Source organism: Crocodylus porosus, unplaced genomic scaffold (assembly GCF_001723895.1).
Source record: "Crocodylus porosus isolate Cpor-Errol unplaced genomic scaffold, CroPor_comp1, whole genome shotgun sequence".
Lineage (NCBI taxonomy): Eukaryota > Metazoa > Chordata > Crocodylia > Crocodylidae > Crocodylus > Crocodylus porosus.
This window is the reverse complement of record NW_017728906.1, coordinates 188,508,295-188,518,837: the sequence shown is the minus strand read 5'-3', so window position 1 is coordinate 188,518,837 and position 10,543 is coordinate 188,508,295. Positions and strand designations below refer to the sequence as shown.

General features: G+C 44.0%; 1 protein-coding gene across 6 annotated transcripts in view; it reads right to left on the bottom strand.

Annotated features, from left to right (window-relative positions):
- Positions 1-10,543, bottom strand: part of NOX4 (NADPH oxidase 4) — a 196,371-nt gene that overhangs the window by 120,492 nt on the left and 65,336 nt on the right. For all 6 annotated transcript variants that reach the window (XM_019530364.1, XM_019530362.1, XM_019530363.1 and 3 more), the window contains 2 exons: positions 7,157-7,321; positions 6,962-7,024 (listed from right to left, as the gene is read on the bottom strand). In XM_019530364.1, the coding sequence (XP_019385909.1) occupies positions 6,962-7,024; positions 7,157-7,321 (228 nt within the window). The remainder of the gene's footprint in view (positions 1-6,961; positions 7,025-7,156; positions 7,322-10,543) is intronic.

The following is a 10,543-nucleotide window of genomic DNA, read 5'->3' as shown; positions in this document are numbered from 1 at the left end:
TGCCACAGGTTGGTGGGACAGGGCAGTTTTCAGCAGCTTGCTCTATCGCTGCACGTGACACAGCAGAGAACTTCAGGTTGCAAGTCAGAAGGGTGTTCCATCTATCTGCTCTAATAAGTGTTACTCACACCATGACAACTTGGAGAAATATCGATCAGATCCAAATTCTGTGCCTGATTCACACTTCCACAAGTCAAAATTAACCCCAAACTTAGGAGAAGTTCAGGTCAGGATCTGAAATGTGCACACACTTTTTTTTTCTCCAAGTCTAACCACTACAGACCTCTCACCGACCTTGCAGCAGTACCAGAGCCCAGTACAATCAATGTTCTGGGTGAACATGTGCCAAAGTGATGGACTTCCTTCTGCTTGTTAAGATGTCCTCGCCTCCACAAAAACCCAACTGAACTCTATTGGCACTGTTACCCGCACTTTATGATATCTGGGGGCAGAGACGTGTTTCTTTTAGCAGCCAAGTTCCTTATATATTATAGTTTTTAAAAGACTGTGGCATGATTCAGTTCCTTCATGGATTTAGTCGAGACCACATGAAAGGACACTATACATGTTCTTAAGTACTTTACATCTGAAAAATATACGGGTGGATTCCACAAGCCCTGGAGCCAAGCACCATGTGCCAACACACACACACACACAAGCACGCATGTGCACTTTCTCTCCAATGTATTACGGAAAAAGCAACTTCTCTTACAACATTGCAGTATATGTTTTAAATGGGAATCTCTCTTTTGCAATTATTCTTCAATATAAAAGAAACATGCAGCCATGAAGTTTTATGCAACTAGCAAATAATCACTGGTGTGGCTACGGCAGGAAAGTAAGGGAATTCAATACAAGGAAGATCTAGGACTAGGAAAGACATAGAAGCCAGGAACAAAAATGATTAGGGGTCTGGGAAGCAGGGCTTAAAAGAAGTGAAATAGCTAGGGTCAATTAGCCCGGAGAAGAAAAGACTGAGGGAGGATTTGATAACAATCTTCAAATACCTGAAGGGCAATAGAAGACAGGAAGGAGGACTAAAAACAATAGTCTCAAGCTTTAGCAGGGGCTGGAGATTAAGAGGAACTTTCTGACTATGAGGATGGTCAAGCATCAGAACAGGCCACCTAGAGAAATTCTGCAATCTCCATTCTAGAAATTTTCAAAAGCAAGTTAGACAGACACTTGTGTTAGCCAGGGGCGATCCTGCCTTGAGCAGGGGTCTGTACTGAAGACCTTGTAAGGTCTCTTCCCACCCGACTTTCCTCTGATCCTAAAGATGAGTCGGCCTAGGACTTCAGTGAGAGCAAGATATAAGGCCCTGTTGCAGCCTCCTGATGCTGTTCTCTTAGGGCACCTATACACGTGCAGCAAAACTGCTCTGACCTGCTATAATTACAGCATATCAGAGCAGACTCAATTAATTGAGTCTGCTGTAATTATCGTACTCCAGTAGATTCCAGTCATGTGTATCAGCATCTCCACACTGAAAAAAGTTAGCAGTGGTGGTTTAATTAAAGCTCATTCAATGGGTTTAGTTAAAGCACCCCCACTGCCATTTTTCAGCACAGGGATGCTGATACACCTGATGCTCCAGGTGCTTTAATTATATTAGCTCTTACATCTGCTCTAATTAAAGGCCCCCTTCAGCCCTCCCTGAGCACATGTATAAGGACCCTTAGTTTTCAGAATTGTAACAGATTAACTGATTCTTTTGAAATAAATAGAACTTATAAAAACCTTCCCCACCTTTGCCTATTCTCCCCTTCCCAGAAGTCCTTGTTTATTGGCATAACTTACTGCATTATGCCTAATGATTTAGAGTTTACACTCCTAGACTGTCACATTTACTTGTTTTTTAAGTAGCATACACACTTATGCTATAATCTTGTTGTCTTGCGACAGAAATAGCAAGATAATAAGATTATAATTATTGAACAAAACAATAAGAAAAGTTGGTAAAACTCCTTATACTGGAATCATTATTGCTTGGTAACTACAAGTAGGTCAGACAGAAGCAGAAAAAAATGACTGAGTTAAGATATTGCCTACATCTCCTATAAGCACAGTCCCACTTCTCACATTATATTGCACTGAAAAGAGCTTTCTAAGCAAAGAAACAGCCTGCAGCAAAACAATGACCTAGAAAGATATCTGCAAACTACTGACCCCTGCCTGGACTGAACAGAGGAAATTATTATTAGTTTAGAAGTTTCAACTCTTTATTAGGCTATAAAAATGTCTTTTACCCAGTATTAGTATCTACTCCACTGTAGACAAATGTATCTGTGATAATAAAAACCACAAATAATATTAGAATGATATTTTCATGGGAAGTAGTAGTAAATACATATAAATTATGTGGTTACTAGTGGATGTGAAAGGAAATTACTAGTTCTCTTGTTACAAGTATCGATTTTAATAAATCTAGACTGTTTTGAGTTTCACTGAAAGTGAGTTATACATTTATATTCTTTTGAATACTTCTGAAAATAAATGAATCCATATCCATTTGAAAGGGTCATACTGGAAAAAGCCACATATATACTTTTCTTAGTCTTCAGACTGGAAGTTTACAAGCACTTCTTGCAGTGTACCCTACTTAAACTGTCTTTTCAAAGGCTGGGGAGTCTTATCTAGTACATAAACTTGACTTCCAAGTAATCTATGCCAATTCGCACCACATGAGGATCTGGCCCAAGAAGCCCAGTTTTGAAGGCTCTTCTCCGTCAAAACTCCCATAGGATGTAATAGGAAGTTCTGCAGAGTAAAGCCTGCTGGATCTGACTTGGTGCTCTGGCTATGGCTGCATACAAACATTCAAATAATCTGGGAGAATTCTCTCAGGTTTATTCTTGTGGTGAAAAACTAACCCAGAGCCATGTGTACAGCCATTATAGTGCTGAGGCCCTGGAGAGCAGAGAGCCTGCAGTGTTGACATTGTGCAATCGGGGAGCAGAGGCTGTGCTTGCAGGGGCTGAGCAGCCAGGAGACGCTAGGGGGAAGGGAGGAGCGGGAGGGGGGCTGTGGTCATGACCGTGGCCAGGCTGCCTGATACGGTGCGGCAGCCCCATCCCAGGGCAGGGGGTGCCACAAGCCTCTCCTCCTCTTCCCTCCAGCTTGAAACGGGGCCAGGCGCACCGCTGCCGCCTGCATGAATCAGAGCCGCCACACTGACCTAGTCAGGACTGGCGCAGTTGGGCCCCTCTGGCAGGGCTGTGTCCTGGGAGTGAGGGGCACCAGGGGAGGCTGGGGGACCATGGGCTGGGAATGTGGGGCACGGACAGCACCAGGGGGCCACAGGTTGGGAGTGAGGGGCACCAGCAGGTATGGGGGTGGGGTGGGGGGCGGCTGGGGCTGTGGGTCAGGAGTGGGGGGCATCATCATGGCCCAGGGGGGCAGGGTACTGCGGTTTGGGAGTGAGAGGCGCTGGCATAGCTGGGGTCAGTGGGTCGAGAGTGAGGGGCAGCAGCAGGAATGGGGTGTGGCTGTGGCCTGGCGGTAAGGGGCAACAGAACAGGCAGGGGCAGGGCACTGGCACCTCACTGTCTCCCCATGTCATATTCTCCCTGCCCTTCTCCCCTTCCCCCCACCCATGTGACAGAGGAGAGGTCCTCTTTTTTGGACCTGGAAATACGGTAATCCTAGTACAAGGCCTTTAGCCAATTCCAACCCAGCCACTAGCCAATCATTGTGGAAGCTGCTATCACACTGGATATATAAAACTGAAGTGTCAGTGTTACAAGGAGAATCACTACAGAGAAAATTAGCGTTTATATCGAGTTTTATGGCTTCCAAGGAGTGTGCAAATATAATTAACCATTTAACTTTTTCTTCTATCAACTTTAATGCCATGACAGCAAACTGAAAAACACTGGGCATCTCATAGTTATATAAAATGGCTCCAATTCTCTTCTGGCTGATCAAGAGTAACTCCAACAGGCTCTTCAGCTACATAAAGACTAAACTAATGTTAAAAGCAAAATCAGAACCAAAGTTCCATGTTTGAAATTCATCTTCTGATTGCTACTCCTATGAGAAGCAGGGCATAAAATCCTCTCACACAAGAGATTCTCCCATCCTGTCACTGCTACAACTAATATACTAGTCCAACCAGATGGTTATAATTAGTACCATATGGATTCATAAATATATCAATGTGATATGGACCATAAAAATAGCCAGGTCATTGCTGAAGTTAATGTACAATAAATGTGTTCTTCCGATTCTCCACTACCTGAAAAACCATTACAAATATCAGGCCTCATCCTACTCTCCTTACATACACAGAACTCCCCACTGTATCCTTTTTAATGGAGTACAACTAAAAACTGATATCACAAAATAGCACTTGTTGCTATATGAGCTTAGTGATGGCTACACTGAGGCATATGGAGGGAGCAAACTTTGAAACGAAATGCTGTGCAAAAAATGCTAGAGTCACTGCACCAAATTCATCTCTGCATTGGGGAAGAGCTTTGGTGTGCTGTTAGAGCCCCATTTCTCCCATTTGGTGTGGTCTGTTAAGTTATTTACATAAGTTGGAGCATGCGTGACGTAATGAAGAAGAGACTATTCCATGTATGCATGAACTATTCACCTCTGAATTTAAAAAACCCCAATTTTCGGTTAAAAAAAGGATCTCCAAATTCACATTTTTCCATGCTTAAAATGAAATACCAGTACATATATAGCTATATATTAGTGGTGTTTCATTTTAATCCTGGAAAAATGTGGATTTGAGGTTACTTTTTTTTTAACCAAAAATTGGGGATTTTTTTTTAAATCAAAGTAAACCAGGATCCCTGGTGATGAGCAGGAGTAGCTGTGGTATCAGGAGTGGTGGGAGAATGACAGGTGTGTTAGCTCCACTCCCGAGGTGACTGAAGGTATGATTAGCTAACCTGTGAAAGAAGAATGAGTTTGGAAGACTGATGTGTGACGGAGAGGTGTATGAATGATGATCAGCCCTAGTGGGGTGATTTTGGCCTTTAAAAGGAAGCTGCTGAGCAGAATTCAGGGTCTTGCATTCTGCTTGGTCTTCGTGTGTATTTGACACTAAGGGAGACCGTCAGGGATGGGCCAGTGTGCATTCTGGCAGATCTTCACCACTGGAAATGCTGTGCCGTGTTTCGGAGGGCTGTGTGCTTCAGCCCTGAAGAGTAGCCGTTGGCTGTGAGCCTCCTCAGAAGAGGAAACTAGGAAACCTGGAGAGTTGAAAGAGCTCAGAAGTTCTGTATACTTACCTGAGTAGGTACTGTATCACCTCTCCCTTTTAGGCCAGGGAACCTACCTCCCACCCTAATAGGGGAAGCTCAGCTGGGAAAGGTCTAGTCCATAGTTTCTCAACCTGTGGTATGCATACCTCTTGGAGTATGCAAGACACAGGCAGGGGGTATGCGGACACCGAAAACCCCTGTAACAAGAGGGTGCCGCTGCTCCCCCCGCTGCTGCTGGGTTTGCATCTGGCCGCTCGCCACCCCCTGCCTCCCCAAGCCGGCTAGGAGGCGCTTTCCTCTCTCTGACCCCTTCCTCTTCTCAAAACTATGGCAAAAAAATTGGCACGCCACGCATTGAGCGGCACTTTAAATTCCCCAGTAATAATTCAGTGTAATAAATTGGTTCTCCCACCACTCTTTTCCCACCACTCCTAGGGGGTTCAACCCTCCTAGTTTTGGCCAACACCACCTCTAGCACCGGTACATACTTCAGTTGTGCACCCCTGGTGTAAAAGGTGGCAACCCTACCCACACCAGGTCAGACATCTGTCATATATATGCCTTATATACACAGCCCTTCTTCCAATATATGGCAAACATAGTCTATAAATATAAAATTCCCTGGAAAATTGAGTGTTGGGGTACTTATTAAAATTTTCATAAGTTAGGGGATACTTGCTACTTTAAAGGTTGAGAAACACTGGTCTAGTCAATCCCAAGAGAGATGTGCGATGTGTAAGAACACAACTAAAGATAGTTAATACTTTTGTGTGAGTTGGGTGATTAGTGATTGAGCGAGCTTTCCTTGTGAGAAGTGTTTGTGAGTACTGAGTTCGAGAGCTGTGGGAATTGTACGAGAAAAACTTTGGTTACAAAAGGGTTAAGGGCACCTATACATGAGCACGGAAGCTGTTCTAATGCACTGGAAACTCAGATTAATCGAGTCTGCTGGAGCATGGCTATTGCTGCACCCCAGCATCCTCCTGCGTCTCGTGTATCAGCATCCCCATGCTTAAAAATGGCAGCAGGGGTGCTTTATGTAAAGCTTGTCAAATGAGCTTTAGTTAAAGCGCCCTCACTGCCATTTCTAAGCACGGAGACTCTGATACATGAGAGGCAGTGGTGCTTTAATTACAGCAGCTCTCGGAGCCACTCCAATTACAGCACCCCCCCCAACCCCCAGAGCATGTCTAAAAGTGTGGCTTGTCCATGAGAGTCTGTGCCTGCCAGTCTGAGTTTGTACATAAGTGCTGGAGTCAGTCATTATGGTGCAGTGCTCATTACTATATTCTTTACTTGTCCTTGGGTCTTGTATATGTGTATATGTAAACATGAATATGCATCTCAGCAAGTTTCCTTGCCAAATTCCTCAGGTTTCAGGGAATCCCAAAGCAACTATTTCAAATAAAAGGGTTAATTCAGCCATATTCAACTTTAGGATAGCTTCTTTTGTATGAATGATCAAAACTGAATGAATTTTCAATTCGTAGTAGTATTTTCTATTCATGGAAAAGTGTTTCCCTAATCATTTTCTCAAGAGTGAACAAAGGTAAATACATAGAGATCATGCAGAGAGCATAAAAATCATGGTACTTCATATTCACAGGTGTCCACATAACTGAAACGTAACCTCTTCTTTAAAGAATTTTCTCCGTGAAGAAGAGAGAACATGCACTCACCAGAAATAAATACAATGAGAAACTATGAAAAAGTATTAAATCAAAATAAAAATGATGTCTTACCATTGTGAGAGTAAATGGATGGTTCTCTAATGCTGACACTCTTGGACAATGCAGAATAATGTACTGAAATAAATCATCCGGAGAAAAATGAGTAACAGAAAAAAAAAAGATGTGTTCAAAACATTCTGTTATGGGTATTACTACTCAGACTCCAAAGTTGAAAGCTGTCATTTCTATAGACTTGAGGCACCTTACCTGACCTGGCCTTGCTTTAAAGTTGTTTTTCATCATTCGCAATTCAAGGACATTACACGGATGGCTTATCACAGAAGTTATCGTGACCGGTTTATTACTTCGGATGTAGCGATAGAGCCTTTCTGCACAATACAAGCACAAAGGTCCAGAAATCCACAGCCAGGTCTGAAGGACAACAACAACAAAGTTACTCAAGTGATTTCTTCATTTAAAAAGTAACAACTGATTGTAGGGACTAGTTCTGCCATTTGCACATTGAGTAACATCTGACTATACAAATAACCCCATGTTTCTTTATATGCAGAAATCCGTGTGCATAGCAATAGCTAAATCAATCTAACTGCCGCACTGCTGACAGGTACAAATGGATTTCAGACATAAGCTTAATCAAAACCAAAGATCACTTCACACTTAGGACCTCATTTGTAAATGTATTATTCCAGTCTCACATGACTGGAACTCTACTGGGCTTCAACAGATTAACAAAGCAATGAATTATGCCCTACTGCTTCAAACAAACCAACCTCCAAAAGACTGTAAGACAAATTATCTTACCAACAAAAGCACTGCTACTCTTTTTCAGGGGGGTTGGTTGTAGGCACGTTGGTCTAAGGACATAGGCAGACAAGGTTCTTTGGGTAAATGATATCTTTTATTAGACCAACTAAAATAGTTGGAAAAATTCTTTGCAAGCTTTCGTGTACAAACACCCTGCTTCAGGCACAAGCATAAGGCATTTCTAAGTCCATCAGCCACTTAATAATGTATTATTCCCTCAGTAGCATTTAACATGTGAAATTCTGTCCAGGTGGCCCCATGTGCATGAGAGCCCCTCCCCTACCTAGAGCTCTACAGTAGGGCTGTGCAAAATTTCACCAGGTGTTTTGTTTCAAAGCTGTTCTGGTGCGTTTTGAGCTCGAAACAGCAAAATCAAAATGAAACAAAAGCCTTTGAAATGGCTTCAAAATGAAACAAGGACACTTAAAATATTTAGAAAGTTTTGAACATTTCGAGTTTCAGAGCTGGGCTTACTTGGCTTCAGCGCCGGCCCCAGCTGTCAGCAGCAGCCTCCTCTCATCTGGTGCAAATCTGCCGGATGACAGGAAGCTGGTTCTGCCACCTGGGGCTAGTGGCAGCACCAGTCTTCCCGGTGCTGCGTGCAGACTGCACCCAGCCTCCCGTCATCTGATAGGCAAATTGTGGGGCCGCAGCCCTGGGAGGAGTCTGGCACAGACCTGCAGCCCTCCCGGGTTGTGGGTGGGCCCCTGATCTGCCTGCTGTATGACAGGAGGCTGCTGCTGCTGGCTGGGACTGGTGCTGGGTGCAGCCCGTGCTGAGCACCGGGAAGATTGGCCCTGGCAATGGCCCCAGCCAGAAGCAACAGCATGCTGTCATCCAGCATGCAGATCTGGGGGCCTGTACCCCGGGAGGAGTCTGGCATAGCCCCACAGCCTTCCCAGGGGTGCAGGCCCCTGGATCTGCAGGCCAGATGACAGGAAGCTGCCGCTTCCAGCAAGTGACAGCAGTTTTGCTTGACAACACCTTGTGGTGCAGTGTCCCAGAAATCCCTGCACCTATCTCTTTGAAACTTGGCAGGCGTCATGCCCTAAGATGGGGCTACCATCCCTGCAAGTTTCATCCAAATCAGGCAAGAAATGACAAGGGTTTAGGCATTTTCATTATTCCCCATTATAGCATATGGGAAAAACATCGAAACAGCGTCGAAACAGCAAAACGGTTTCAACAAAATGAAACAGAACAGTGCCTTCAAAATGAAAAAAAACCTCAAAACAAAACACTGTTCCATTGAAACCTCAAAATAGAAGTCAAAGCGGAACAGTGCTGTTTCACACAGCACTACTCTACAATACATTATTAACTCAGATCTCAAAGAGGCCATTATTTGATGCCTTGACAGATGTATGAAGAAATCACCTGGTAATACAAATAAAGCAGGAGCATCAAACTCATTTCCATTTGAGTAAAAAAGGCCAATATCATACTGGCCTGTATTAATAGGCGAGTCACTTGCAAATCAATAGAAGCAATTCTTTATTTGGCCCCGGTGATACCTCACCTGGAGTACTGTGTCCATTTTTGGGTACTGTGCTTGAAGAAAACTGAAGGCTGTGGTGGAAGAGTAACCCCAGTTATCTTGGATCTCTTTTCCACTGGACACAGGTTTCTCCTCTCCCAAGATCCATGCAGTTGCTAATGCCCAATGGCCTCCTTACATAAAACAAGTCACGCGCAGGCTTCTCCAACTTGACCCAACATCTACCACAATAACCAATCACCAGTACCCAAATCTCTACAAAGCCCTGCAGTACTGGACTAGTGGCAACAGGGTCAGATGAAGTGATCACTGGGAGTCCCTAGTCACAGATCCACACATAGGTGACAGTCACAAGCCAATCACTTCATCCTTGGGACAAGAGGGTGAATCAGCAGCTGCAATCAAAATTAAGGAGTCCTTTTTACGATCCCCTTTGCTCACCCAACAGACTTTCCTCTACATAAAATGTTGTCAAGGATTTTTTGAGCAAGAATGTTAAGGGAGGTGGGACCATTCCCAAGTTAAACCAATTGTATTCCCACCTACCCGCTCTTTTTGAAGGGAAAAAACAGCACCTTCTTAATGACTCTGAGGGAAACTTCATTGCCATGATTGCCAGTGAAACAACCGACTTCCAAAATAGACCAGTTTTCAACATTTTATTTTGGATGCTCAAGGTATGTCCTCCTAGGCATGTTGACATTCCCATACCACAGTTGGTAAAAGCAGTATGCCTGGGGAAAGTATCAAGCCACCATTTCACAAGCCTTGATTTCTTATATGGTGGAATCCAGCATCCCACTTGAGTGAATAGTAGCATTTGTAACAGACAGCGTGTGCTACATGGCAAAGGCTTTTAATGATGTGCTTTGCAATCTGTGGTCAAACTGTGTGTACATTCATTGTTATGCACATATGGTTGTTCTGGCAGGAAATACTTGGCGAGATACCTTCAAGTGAGTGGACTGTTTTGTTGCTTTGATGAAGTCACTTTAAGTGAAAGCTCCAGCTCAATGTGCATGGTTCTTAAGGTATATGAAGGAACAGTGTTGATTCATCAACACAACCAGCTGACCAGCCCGGTGCTGGATGACTGGAAGATAGCTAACATGGTCCCCATCTTCAAAAAAGGGAGGAGAGAGGACCCGGGCAACTATAGGCCCATCAGTCTTACCTCTATCCTTGGGAAACTCTTTGAGAAGATCCTCAAGGAGCACATCTGTGATGGGCTGGCTTCAGGGATGATGCTCGAGGGCAACCAGCACGGTTTCATTAGGGGCAAGTCATGTCAGACCAACCTGATTGCCTTTTATGATCAGGTCACAAAGGCA